Here is a 13,999-nt window from a genome sequence, read left to right on the forward strand (position 1 = left end):
ATTAATTTAACTAGGCAAGTCAGTTAATAACAAATTATTATTTACAATGACGGCCAAACCCTAACCCGGACGACGCTGGACCAATTGTGCGCCGCCCCATGGGACTCCCAATCACGGCCAGTTGTGATACAGCCTGGAATCGAACCAGGGTCTGTAGTGACGCCTCTAGCGCTGAGATGCAGTGCCTTAGACCGCTGCGCCACTCAGGAGCCCCTAAATGTAGCGTTGCTTCTTCTGATAAAGTTGGTCGATTGATATCTTTCAGGAAGGCATTAAGAGTCTCGTGAGTCGCACTGCAAACTAGATGAGTACAAGTCTTCATAGAATAGTCTAAACATTTCATTAATTTGAAGTGGATCTACTGTAACACAATGGAGGCTTTTCAGTCTGCCGTCCTTGAACACTTTGGGTCAATCAAACACCGGAGCCCCATTCAATGAAGGGAAGCGAAGTGGGCGAGTTGAGGTTGCAAACTCCATTTTAGACGAGACTGACTATGACAAAAAATGATCGTATTTACACATTGTAGTACGTTTTGACACTAGAGTAAATGACATGTCGATGCCACGGGGCCGTTTTCAAAGGGATTAAATGCTTTTTAGGGGCAGTCGCTCTTTAACACACACACACACACACACACACACTCACTCACTCACTCACTCACTCACTCACTCAGCCCTCAAGGTTAAAGGAATTGCAGTAGACAGATTAACATGTTTTATCTCCTGAGTGTACACACAGTCTCTTGTCTACGACACACACACACACACTGTATCTGTCTGCGGTTATGCAAATAGCCAAACAAGTCAGTCAATCAGGATCTTTCTAACAAATGACCACTGTCTCATCTCTACACAAACACCTGAAACCATTCTTCTAATCTACCTCCTCATCACTGATATTGGGCTAGAATGAAAACAGTACTCATTACAAACAAATGTGTTTTCAATAGTATAGATATCTAGAATGTAGTTAACTCACATTTATTGTCTTTACAACAGTATTTTTTTGTATTCATGTATCTGTCACTCGATACATTTCACGTCATGTGATGGCTGATAGTTTTACATGAGTAATATATTGGTGGTTTCTTACACTAGTCATTTTTGTGTTCTAGATGGTAGTGCTGCTGCTGCTGCTGTCTGGGTGGTGTTGTGGTCATGTAAATACAGTCCCTGTTGGCTGTCTGTGACAGGTTGTCTTGTGACTGTCTGGGTGGTGCAGTGCACTCTGACAGTGTTAGAGAAGCACAACTGGCTCAGGCTGAATTACCCTGCAAGAGGAAGAAATCACAAAGCAGGAGGGGAAGAGGAGAGTAGACAGGGGAGAGGGGGGGGGGTGTGGCTAGACAGAGGAGGATAGAAGTGAGGAGGGGAGGGGGGTTGGTGTGGGTGTCTTGATATAAAAAAAGCCTCTGCTTCATTTCATATGGGGCGAGACTGAGGCACCTCTAATTTAATCAGCCTAGCATGTCTCCCACACACAGACGTCTAGTTTACTCACACACACGCACAGACACGCGCACAGACACGCGCACAGACACGCGCACAGTCACGCACACAGTCACGCACAGACACACAGACACAGACATCTAGCTTGCACATTTGCATCTGACCTGGATTCCCTGGTGTGCAGTGGGCTAATCTCATTAAGAAGAAACACATCGCACCACGTGACTGTCTGTCGTTCCTTCACCATTTGTTTGGCGCAGTGTGTTTTAGGGATTACCAGCCGGTGGGCTTCTGACTGCCCAAATGTTTGTCCGTCTCTACATTTATAATTGGTTTGCAAATTACGGTCGGCACTGTGTTCAGAGATGCTAAGTACTCTCTACCGGCAAATGCTACCGGTGTGTCCTGTCCTCATCTCTCCCCTCCGCTCCTCCTCCCCTTCTTCAGCTAGACCAATTACCACCTAACCCTTGGGAGTTCAGGCCTTTCGGGCCACCTCCACACTATTCCCTACATAGTGCACTACTTTTGACCAGAGGCCTAGTACTGCACTATATAGGGAATAGGGTGTCATTTGCGATGCAGAAAGCACCTCAGCTCCCAGACACCTCATCAATCTTTATTAGACAGACAGACAGACAGACAGACAGACAGCTCTTTGAGTCTCTGATCTGCTTGTGATGTGTGTCTGGTCTGGACCTCTCTGCTGTCTCACGTCTCACACAACATCTATAACCTATCGTCCTCTCTCCTCCCTTCTCCTCCTCTATTCTCTTCTGTCACACTACCTAGAAAACAGGTGACAGAAAATGAAATAACATATATTTATCAAATGAAATGACATATATTTATAAAATGAAATAACATATATTTATAAAATGAAATGACATATATTTATAAAATGAAATGCCATATATTTATACACTGCTCAAAAAAATAAAGGGAACACTTAAACAACACAATGTAACTCCAAGTCAATCACACTTCTGTGAAATCAAACTGTCCACTTAGGAAGCAACACTGATTGACAATAAATTTCACATGCTGTTTTGTCTATTCCTTTTGTCTATTCCATTTGCACAACAGCATGTGAAATTTATTGTCAATCAGTGTTGCTTCCTAAGTGGACAGTTTGATTTCACAGAAGTGTGATTGACTTGGAGTTACATTGTGTTGTTTAAGTGTTCCCTTTATTTTTTTGAGCAGTGTAAAATGAAATGCCATATATTTATAAAATGAAATGACATACATTTATGTAATTACATACATTTATAAAATGAAATGACATATATTTATAAAATGAAATGACATATATTTATAAAATGAAATGACATACATTTATAAAATGAAATTACATACATTTATAACATGAGTAGTAGCAGGAGATCCAGGGTTTTACTGTGTTGAATAAAGCATTAATCAGCCATCTTCACAGGTGTCCCAGTGCACATAGTTGTTTACACACACACACTCACACACACTCACAGAGCAGCAGGCTCCCACCTCCTGATTGAAGGGTCACTCCAGGGCAGACAGAGTAGGAGGCCGTGTAAAAGGACCGTAGGAATTCTGGGAGCTCGGGGGTGTGTTGGGGTGGTACGTGCGCACGCGGGACTACATAGCTAGCCGGTCAGATCGCCACTTGGCTTATTTCATTAGAATCTATAAGCTGTTTTGGACTTCTTGACTCCAGACTAGAATTGTTCTCAGGCGGAACTTGGGTTCTTGATCAGCCTCACAAAGTGGCTTTTAAAGGCACAGTCCTTAAATTCCTGTTTTCAGCCAAACATCAGACCCACCGTTTGGTTTGCTGTAGAGCTGAGAAAGGTATTGAGACATCAAATGTTATTTGTCAACTGCGCCGAATACAACAGGTGTAGAGACCTTACCGTGAAATGCTGAATACAACAGGTCTAGAGACCTTACCGTGAAATGCTGAATAGAACGGGTGTAGAGACCTTAGTGTGAAATGCTGAATACAACAGGTCTAGAGACCTTACCGTGAAATGCTGAATACAACAGGTGTAGAACCCTTACCGTGAAATGCTGAATACAACAGGTGTAGAACCCTTACCGTGAAATGCTGAATACAACACGTCTAGAGACCTTACCGTGAAATGCTGAATACAACACGTCTAGAGACCTTACCGTGAAATGCTGAATACAACAGGTGTAGAGACCTTACCGTGAAATGCTGAATACAACAGGTGTAGAGACCTTACCGTGAAATGCTGAATACAACAGGTGTAGTAGACCTCACAGTGAAATGCTGAATACAACGGGTCTAGAGACCTTACCGTGAAATGCTGAATACAACAGGTGTAGAGACCTTACCGTGAAATGCTGAATACAACAGGTGTAGTAGACCTTACAGTGAAATGCTGAATACAACGGGTCTAGAGACCTTACCGTGAAATGCTGAATACAACAGGTGTAGAGACCTTACCGTGAAATGCTGAATACAACAGGTGTAGAACCCTTACCGTGAAATGCTGAATACAACACGTCTAGAGACCTTACCGTGAAATGCTGAATACAACAGGTGTAGAACCCTTACCGTGAAATGCTGAATACAACAGGTGTAGAACCCTTACCGTGAAATGCTGAATACAACGGGTGTAGAACCCTTACCGTGAAATGCTGAATACAACAGGTGTAGAGACCTTAGTGTGAAATGCTGAATACAACAGGTGTAGAGACCTTAGTGTGAAATGCTGAATACAACAGGTGTAGAGTCCTTAGTGTGAAATGCTGAATACAACAGGTGTAGAGACCTTACCGTGAAATGCTGAATACAACAGGTGTAGAGACCTTACCATGAAATGCTGAATACAACAGGTGTAGAGACCTTACCATGAAATGCTGAATACAACAGGTGTAGAGACCTTACCGTGAAATGCTGAATACAACAGGTGTAGAGACCTTACCGTGAAATGCTGAATACAACAGGTGTAGAGACCTTACCGTGAAATGCTGAATACAACAGGTGTAGAGACCTTACCGTGAAATGCTGAATACAACAGGTGTAGAGACCTTACCGTGAAATGCTGAATACAACAGGTGTAGAGTCCTTAGTGTGAAATGCTGAATACAACAGGTGTAGAGACCTTAGTGTGAAATGCTTATGATGTGGAGAAGTAGGCTATACTATGGTAGATTAAACAGCAAGCACATATCACCACCACCTGTTTCTTGTAGACGCTGTCAGTAGAACCAGTAGTAGTGGGAAGCACAACCAATATCAAAAGGAGACATTATTATTCTGTTGTCATCCCCAGCGAGTAGCTGTTTTAAAGAAACCTTTTCTTCCTCTGTGTTTCGCTTCATATTGTCTGATTTGTAGTCATGGGAAGTCACTTAACAGGGCTATCTCTCTCTGTCTCTCTACACACACATACACACACACATACATACATACATACATACATACATACATACATACATACATACATACATACATACATACATACATACATACATACATACACATACATACATACATATCCATTGTATATAGACTTATTTTTCTACTGTATTATTGACTGTATGTTTGTTTTACTCCATGTGTAACTATGTGTTGTTGTATGTGTCGAACTGCTTTGCTTTATCTTGGCCAGGTCGCAATTGTAAATGAGAACGTGTTCTCAATTTGCCTACCTGGTTAAATAAAGGTGAAATAAATAAATACACACATAGTGGGGCAAAAAAGTATTTAGTCAGCCACCAATTGTGCAAGTTCTTCCACTTAAAAAGATGAGAGAGGCCTGTAATTTTCATCATAGATACACTTCAACTATAACAGACAAAATGTGAGGGGAATAAATCCAGAAAATCACATTGTAGGATTTTTAATGAATTTATTTGCAAATTAAATAAGTATTTATCTTCCACCAAGTTTATTTTCCACCAAGTTGCAAGTAGACAAGCAGTGGGGAGGTAGAGATGGGAAAGGAGTCTGTTGATTTCAAAGGGGAAGTTGCAAGTAGACAAGCAGTGGGGAGGTAGAGAGGGGAAAGGAGTCTGATCTCAAAGGGGAAGTTGCAAGTAGACAAGCAGTGGGGAGGTAGAGAGGGGAAAGGAGTCTGATTTCAAAGGGGAAGTTGCAAGTAGACAAGCAGTGGGGAGGTAGAGAGGGGAAAGGAGTCTGTTGATTTCAAAGGGGAAGTTGCAAGTAGACAAGCAGTGGGGAGGTAGAGAGGGGAAAGGAGTCTGTTGATTTCAAAGGGGAAGTTGCAAGTAGACAAGCAGTGGGGAGGTAGAGAGGGGAAAGAAGTCTGTTGATTTCAAAGGGGAAGTTGCAAGTAGACAAGCAGTGGGGAGGTAGAGAGGGGAAAGGAGTCTGATTTCAAAGGGGAGGTTGCAAGTAGACAAGCAGTGGGGAGGTAGAGAGGGGAAAGAAGTCTGTTGATTTCAAAGGGGAAGTTGCAAGTAGACAAGCAGTGGGGAGGTAGAGAGGGGAAAGGAGTCTGTTGATTTCAAAGGGGAAGTTGCAAGTAGACAAGCAGTGGGGAGGTAGAGAGGGGAAAGGAGTCTGTTGATTTCAAAGGGGAGGTTGCAAGTAGACAAGCAGTGGGGAGGTAGAGAGGGGAAAGGAGTCTGTTGATTTCAAAGGGGAAGTTGCAAGTAGACAAGCAGTGGGGAGGTAGAGAGGGGAAAGGAGTCTGTTGATTTCAAAGGGGAAGTTGCAAGTAGACAAGCAGTGGGGAGGTAGAGAGGGGAAAGGAGTCTGTTGATTTCAAAGGGGAAGTTGCAAGTAGACAAGCAGTGGGGAGGTAGAGAGGGGAAAGGAGTCTGTTGATTTCAAAGGGGAAGTTGCAAGTAGACAAGCATCATGCTGGCAGCCCCATGTGGATGCAGATACCATGCCTCTTTTTCCTCTCTGTCTCGTTCTATTTCTCCCTCCCTTTCTCTGTGGAGTCCCAAAATAGAGGTCCTCTCTCTCTCTTGATGTGAGGAAATTGGTTTGGATTGTTTTGGACCTGTAAGTGAAAAGGGCAGTGTGAATCCACATGTAGCTGTACTGTGTTTCTGTAAAGACCTCACAGCACCATTTCCCGTTGTCTAGTGTTCCTTGATTATTCATATGTTTGTATTCAGGCCAATGGTGCATGTTTACATTGTTTAGATGAGGTTCCAGACTTGAGCTGTTAGAACATGACTTGATGTTGACCTTCAGTAAACTGGGTACCTTGAAACTCTGAGGTGGACAAAGACATTGTTGGTTGTGCAAAGTGAGAGTGAACGACAGTGTGATGTCAAATCAAGTTTATTTTTTATATAGCCCTTCGTACATCAGCTAATATCTCGAAGTGCTGTACAGAAACCCAGCCTAAAACCCCAAACAGCAAGCAATGCAGATGTAGAAGCACGGGAGGGCTGTAATAGAGCCATTGGGTGCTATCCCCTCCCTCCTTCCCTACTCTCTCTCCCCTCTCTCCCATTCTCTCTCTCCCTCCCCTCTCTTCCCTTCTCTCACTCCATCTTTCTCTCTTCCCTTCTGTTTCTCCCCCTGTCCTTCCCCCTCTCTCTCTCCCTTCTCCCCCTCTCTCTCCCCCTCCCTCAATATCTCCCCCTCCCTCCCTCAATATCTCCCCCTTTCCTCCCTCAATATCTCCCCCTTTCCTCTCTCTCCCCCTCTCTCTCGTTCTCTCTCTCCCTCCTTTCTCAATCTCTCTCTCCCTCCTTTCTCAATCTCTCTCTCCCTCCTTTCTCAATCTCTCTCTCCCTCCCTCCCTCCCTCCCTCCCTCCCTCCCTCCCTCCCTCCCTCCCTCCCTCCCTCCCTCCCTATCTATCTATCTATCTATCGATCTATATCTATCTATCTATCTCCATATATATATATCTATCTCCCCCTCCCTCCCTGCCAGGCAGGCAGGTATAATATGTTCCTGTTTTGCATAGCAGAGTGCTGTTGTGCTGTCTGGTCCGTGGCCATAGACTCCAGACAGTCTATATGGAGCTAGATAACATCTCAACCACGCAGACTTCACAATGGCTATCCCTCAACATGACATAACCGCCCTGCCGCTCGCCTGCCTGCCCCTGTGTTGCCTGTGTCCTAGTCCGTGTCCAGCCCCCTACGGACTTAGTGGTGCCCCCAGCTTCCTCCCTGGCTCCAGCCACTTCTAGGCTGCCCTGTACACACACACACACACACACACACACACACCGTCACTTTGTATTTAATGCCCAATGGAAACCATTGATTCTAGTCACTCAGAAAACACACTTTCTCTTTAACCTGAGGAACCCTGTGTATAGGGGTTTTTCACCTTATCAGGGATATTACCTGACGGTCCCGTGTGGCTCAGTTGGTAGAGCATGGTGCTTGCAACGCCAGGGTTGTGGGTTCAATTCCAACGGGGGGACCAAGGGTTCAATTCCCACGGGGGGACCAGGATGAATATGTATGAACATTCCAATTTGTAAGTCGCTCTGGATAAGAGCGTCTGCTAAATGACTTAAATGTAAATATTAGATTACATTGTCCCACGCTAAATTCCCATCTCTTCTCTCTTATGCGGCTTTTTAGGCCCAGGACCAGAATGCAATTTTTTTTAACCTCTATTTCACATACATGTTCCTATAAGTGTGTAAAATTTCCTCTGCTATCTCTCTCTCTCTCTGTGTGTGTCTATGCCCAGGACCTCTATGTTAATAGTTTATCTTTTCTCTAGGCCCAGGACCTCTATGTTAATAGTTTATCTCTTCTCTAGGCCCAGGACCTCTATGTTAATAGTTTATCTCTTCTCTAGGCCCAGGACCTCTATGTTAATAGTTTATCTCTTCTCTAGGCCCAGGACCTCTATGTTAATAGTTTATCTCTTCTCTAGGCCCAGGACCTCTATGTTAATAGTTTATCTTTTCTCTAGGCCCAGGACCTCTATGTTGATAGTTTATCTCTTCTCTAGGCCCAGGACCTCTATGTTAATAGTTTATCTCTTCTCTAGGCCCAGGACCTCTATGTTAATAGTTTATCTTTTCTCTAGGCCCAGGACCTCTATGTTTATAGTTTATCTCTTCTCTAGGCCCAGGACCTCTATGTTAATAGTTTATCTCTTCTCTAGGCCCAGGACCTCTATGTTAATAGTTTATCTTTTCTCTAGGCCCAGGACCTCTATGTTAATAGTTTATCTCTTCTCTAGGCCCAGGACCTCTATGTTAATAGTTTATCTCTTCTCTAGGCCCAGGACCTCTATGTTAATAGTTCATCTCTTCTCTAGGCCCAGGACCTCTATGTTAATAGTTTATCTCTTCTCTAGGCCCAGGACCTCTATGTTAATAGTTTATCTTTTCTCTAGGCCCAGGACCTCTATGTTAATAGTTTATCTTTTCTCTAGGCCCAGGACCTCTATGTTAATAGTTTATCTCTTCTCTAGGCCCAGGACCTCTATGTTAATAGTTTATCTCTTCTCTAGGCCCAGGACCTCTATGTTAATAGTTTATCTTTTCTCTAGGCCCAGGACCTCTATGTTAATAGTTTATCTTTTCTCTAGGCCCAGGACCTCTATGTTAATAGTTTATCTCTTCTCTAGGCCCAGGACCTCTATGTTAATAGTTTATCTCTTCTCTAGGCCCAGGACCTCTATGTTAATAGTTTATCTTTTCTCTAGGCCCAGGACCTCTATGTTAATAGTTTATCTCTTCTCTAGGCCCAGGACCTCTATGTTAATAGTTTATCTCTTCTCTAGGCCCAGGACCTCTATGTTAATAGTTTATCTCTTCTCTAGGCCCAGGACCTCTATGTTAATAGTTTATCTTTTCTCTAGGCCCAGGACCTCTATGTTAATAGTTTATCTTTTCTCTAGGCCCAGGACCTCTATGTTAATAGTTTATCTCTTCTCTAGGCCCAGGACCTCTATGTTAATAGTTTATCTCTTCTCTAGGCCCAGGACCTCTATGTTAATAGTTTATCTTTTCTCTAGGCCCAGGACCTCTATGTTAATAGTTTATCTTTTCTCTAGGCCCAGGACCTCTATGTTAATAGTTTATCTCTTCTCTAGGCCCAGGACCTCTATGTTAATAGTTTATCTTTTCTCTAGGCCCAGGACCTGAATGTGATCGAGGAGGTGATCAGGATGATGCTGGAGATCATCAACTCGTGTCTGTCGAACTCTCTACACCACAACCCCAACCTGGTCTACGCCCTGCTCTACAAGAGAGAGCTCTTCGAACAGTTCAGAACACACCCCTCCTTCCAGGACATCATGCAGAACCTCGACACGGTGAGACAGAGAGACACACAGCACAAATATCAGCACGCAAACAAACACACTCAAACATTCCTAAATCCTCATTGAAAACAATGGCCAATTTTGGATTGAAACTCCTCCACTGCTGTGCTGAATTTTAGCCTCTAAGCTTTCCAGTAGAATAGTTTAGTGAAAAAGCTTTGTAGCATTTCAAAGATTTGGGATTTACAATAAATAATATATTTTCATGATGGAGAGAATTTCGCGCCTCAATTTCTAATGCAAAGATACTCAGAGGGTCGATTACTATTCTAGTGTCATATGAGAAGAAGTGCAGTACAACTCTGAAAAGATTTGGCATGGGTCCCCAGAACCTCAAAACGTTCTACAGCTGCACCATCAAGAGTATCCTGACCGGTTGTTCCACCGCCTGGTATGGCAACTGCTCGGCATCCGACCGTAAGGCACTGCAGAGGGTAGTGTGTACGGCCCAGTACACCACTGGGGCCAAGCTTCCTGCCATCCAGGACCTATATACTAGGCGGTGTCAGAGGGAGCGCCAAGTCTAGGTCCAAAAGGCTCCTTAATAGCTTCTGGCAGCCTGTTAGAGATGTCTCTCTCTGGCAGCCTGTTAGAGATGTCTCTCTCTGGCAGCCTGTTAGAGATGTCTCTCTCTGGCAGCCTGTTAGAGATGTCTCTCTCTGGCAGCCTGTTAGAGATGTCTCTCTCTGGCAGCCTGTTAGAGATGTCTCTCTCTGGCAGCCTGTTAGAGATGTCTCTCTCTGGCAGCCTGTTAGAGATGTCTCTCTCTGGCAGCCTGTTAGAGATGTCTCTCTCTGGCAGCCTGTTAGAGATGTCTCTCTCTGGCAGCCTGTTAGAGATGTCTCTCTCTGGCAGCCTGTTAGAGATGTCTCTCTCTGGCAGCCTGTTAGAGATGTCTCTCTCTGGCAGCCTGTTAGAGATGTCTCTCTCTGGCAGCCTGTTAGAGATGTCTCTCTCTGGCAGCCTGTTAGAGATGTCTCTCTCTGGCAGCCTGTTAGAGATGTCTCTCTCTGGCAGCCTGTTAGAGATGTCTCTCTCTGGCAGCCTGTTAGAGATGTCTCTCTCTGGCAGCCTGTTAGAGATGTCTCTCTCTGGCAGCCTGTTAGAGATGTCTCTCTCTGGCAGCCTGTTAGAGATGTCTCTCTCTGGCAGCCTGTTAGAGATGTCTCTCTCTGGCAGCCTGTTAGAGATGTCTCTCTCTGGCAGCCTGTTAGAGATGTCTCTCTGGGACTCTGGCAGCCTGTTAGAGATGTCTCTCTCTGGCAGCCTGTTAGAGATGTCTCTCTGGGACTCTGACAGCCTGTTAGAGATGTCTCTCTGGGACTCTGGCAGGAGCAATTAGGGTTTAGTGCCTTGCTCAAGGGCACATCGACATATTTTTCACCTTGTCGGCTCCGGGAATCTAACTAGCGACCTTTCGTTATTGGCCCAATACTCTAACTGCTAGGCAGTCCTGATCTTGTACTCCATGTTGCTATGATACATTTGTGTTGCTATGATACGTTTATCAGCTGTTAAATGTGAGAAACACATAAGACAGAGAGATGGTCTGTCTGGAAAACGTTAGTATCAGTCAATCCTTGCTTCCTGTGTCCATGTTTCCATAGTTGCTATTAAACAAGGACAGAGGATGTGGTAAACCCCCCCCCCCCCCCCCATGATTTGAATAGATGCTCTGCATCAGTGGATACTCAAACGCAACAGGTAGTCGAGGTACACAGAAAATACAAGATCTGCACTCAAAATCCCCCAAAAATGTGATTATTGCGGACGGACCTGAATTTGTAAGGAGAAAAAAATGCAGATTTTGTTAGTTTTACACTTAAGACATGACTCTACCGTTGTGCTGTAGAATTTGTGAATTTAGTACATTTTCTTCAACTGTAATTTTGTTAGTTATGTTCCAACACTCTCTTCATCTTGTGCCAATATCAGTTATTTTTAAGTCTTGGTTGCGATATTGTTTTCTACTGGACCTAGTGTAAATAGACAATCTGTGCCAACAGCTTTTGTGCTGCTTACACAACTAGTTACTACAGCTACTGAAGTTACACTATCTGCAAGTTGCTCCCAATGGCATCACGTTAGGGACATCTGTTGCAGTGGTAGACTCGTGTGACGACCCAAAGCAGAGGATTAAATGAATTATGAAGCTGAGAGGAGACGATAGTTAAATCACTTCAGCGATATGTTATTGATGTATACATGTACAGAAACGAGACTCATTGAAGCGTAAATTGTCTTGACAGTCAATGGTATCAAATCACTTCCTCAATTTCATGAGAAACTAGTCTTAAATGATTGATACCTTCATTTAAAGTTGTCATAGTAACCTAGATGAAAGTAAAGGCATTTCACAGAAAATATACGTTTTTTTTTACCTTTACCTGACAGGTCCCTCAAGCAAACACACCACATACACACACACACACACACACACACACACACACACACACACACACACACACCTGTCTGACTTGTTCTTCTCTTGTCGCTGTGCCCCCCAGGTGATAGGTTTCTTCAGCCAGCGTCTGGAAGCAGCAGGGACTGACCTGTCAGTAGAAAGGGTTCAGGAAGTTATCATGAAGGGAGCACAGGCCCTTCCCAACGACCGCCTCAAGGTAACTAATAAACACACATACACACACCCTGCCCAAAGACAGCACACAGACAGCAGTGGTAATTAACAATCGTGATTTGGGGGGTTGGGAGGTGGGGGCTGGGGATGGGAGCTGGAGGTGGGGGCTGGGCTGAAACTGGGTATATGGGGAGTTGGAGTTGAGGATGATTTAAGATGAAGTCCAGCTCCAGTCTTCATCAGCATTAATGTCCCGCTCCACCACCATCCTTCCTGCCTGGTGAATATGCTGCTGCAGATAATGACATTTCAAGGAGGCGTGACAGCTCCGTCAGTTTGTCTTCATTTTACATCCCAAATGGCACCCTGTTCCATATATGGTGCGCTACTTTTGAACAGGGCCCATCATTGTGCACAATATAGGGAATAGGGTGCCATTTGAGACGCTGGATCCGGGAGAGGAATCAATTTGCCAGCAGGCACTTCGTTACCTTGCACTCCGTGCTGGGACGCCGCCTAACCACAATTCCCCAACCCCACATGAATCAAGGAGGAAATATGTATCTGGGGACGTCGCTATGCGTTGCCGTGTAGTCCATCTTCAGCGGCGCCCAGCCAGACGATTTGAATGTTTCATCATGTGTTCTATGTGTTCCATGTTCTGTTGTGGGGCATTGCAACAGGAAGGCATGTGTTCTATGTGTTCCATGTTCTGTTGTGGGGCATTGCAACAGGAAGGCATGTGTTCTATGTGTTCCATGTTCTGTTGTGGGGCATTGCAACAGGAAGGCATGTGTCCTATGTGTTCCATGTTCTGTTGTGGGGCATTGCAACAGGAAGGCATGTGTTCTATGTGTTCCATGTTCTGTTGTGGGGCATTGCAACAGGAAGGCATGTGTTCTATGTGTTCCATGTTCTGTTGTGGGGCATTGCAACAGGAAGGCATGTGTTCTATGTGTTCCATGTTCTGTTGTGGGGCATTGCAACTGGAAGGCATGTGTTCTATGTGTTCCATGTTCTGTTGTGGGGCATTGCAACAGGAAGGCATGTGTTCTATGTGTTCCATGTTCTGTTGTGGGGCATTGCAACAGGAAGGCATGTGTTCTATGTGTTCCATGTTCTGTTGTGGGGCATTGCAACAGGAAGGCATGTGTTCTATGTGTTCCATGTTCTGTTGTGGGGCATTGCAACTGGAAGGCATGTGTTCTATGTGTTCCATGTTCTGTTGTGGGGCATTGCAACTGGAAGGCATGTGTTCTATGTGTTCCATGTTCTGTTGTGGGGCATTGCAACTGGAAGGCATGTGTTCTATGTGTTCCATGTTCTGTTGTGGGGCATTGCAACTGGAAGGCATGTGTTCTATGTGTTCCATGTTCTGTTGTGGGGCATTGCAACTGGAAGGCATTTGTCTCTACTGCTACCAGATAGCTAATAAGTACCCTATTCCCTGTAAAGTGTACTATTTTTGACAGAACAATGTTAAAAAGTAGTGCACTATAAAGGAAATCTGGTGTCATTTGGGACGTAAGGATGTGTGGCGTCTCTCCAGACGTATCTCCTGCTACACATCTCAGCACTGTGGCTTTTCTGATAATGGATGTGTTGCGTCTCTCCAGACGTATCTCCTGCTACACATCTCAGCACTGTGGCTTTTCTGATAATGGATGTGTGGGGTCTCTCCAGACGTATCTCCTGCTACACATCTCAGCACTGTGGCTTTTCTGATAATGGATGT

At 44.5% G+C, this 13,999-nt stretch overlaps 1 protein-coding gene across 3 annotated transcripts in view; it reads left to right on the forward strand.

Annotated features, from left to right (window-relative positions):
• Nucleotides 1-13,999, forward strand: part of dym (dymeclin) — a 172,617-nt gene that overhangs the window by 133,087 nt on the left and 25,531 nt on the right. For all 3 annotated transcript variants that reach the window (XM_055864010.1, XM_055864019.1, XM_055864001.1), the window contains exons 15-16: nt 9,495-9,677; nt 12,194-12,307. In XM_055864010.1, the coding sequence (XP_055719985.1) occupies nt 9,495-9,677; nt 12,194-12,307 (297 nt within the window). The remainder of the gene's footprint in view (nt 1-9,494; nt 9,678-12,193; nt 12,308-13,999) is intronic.

The sequence above is a fragment of the Salvelinus fontinalis genome, chromosome 2 (genome assembly GCF_029448725.1).
Source record: "Salvelinus fontinalis isolate EN_2023a chromosome 2, ASM2944872v1, whole genome shotgun sequence".
In the NCBI taxonomy this organism is placed as follows: domain Eukaryota; kingdom Metazoa; phylum Chordata; class Actinopteri; order Salmoniformes; family Salmonidae; genus Salvelinus; species Salvelinus fontinalis.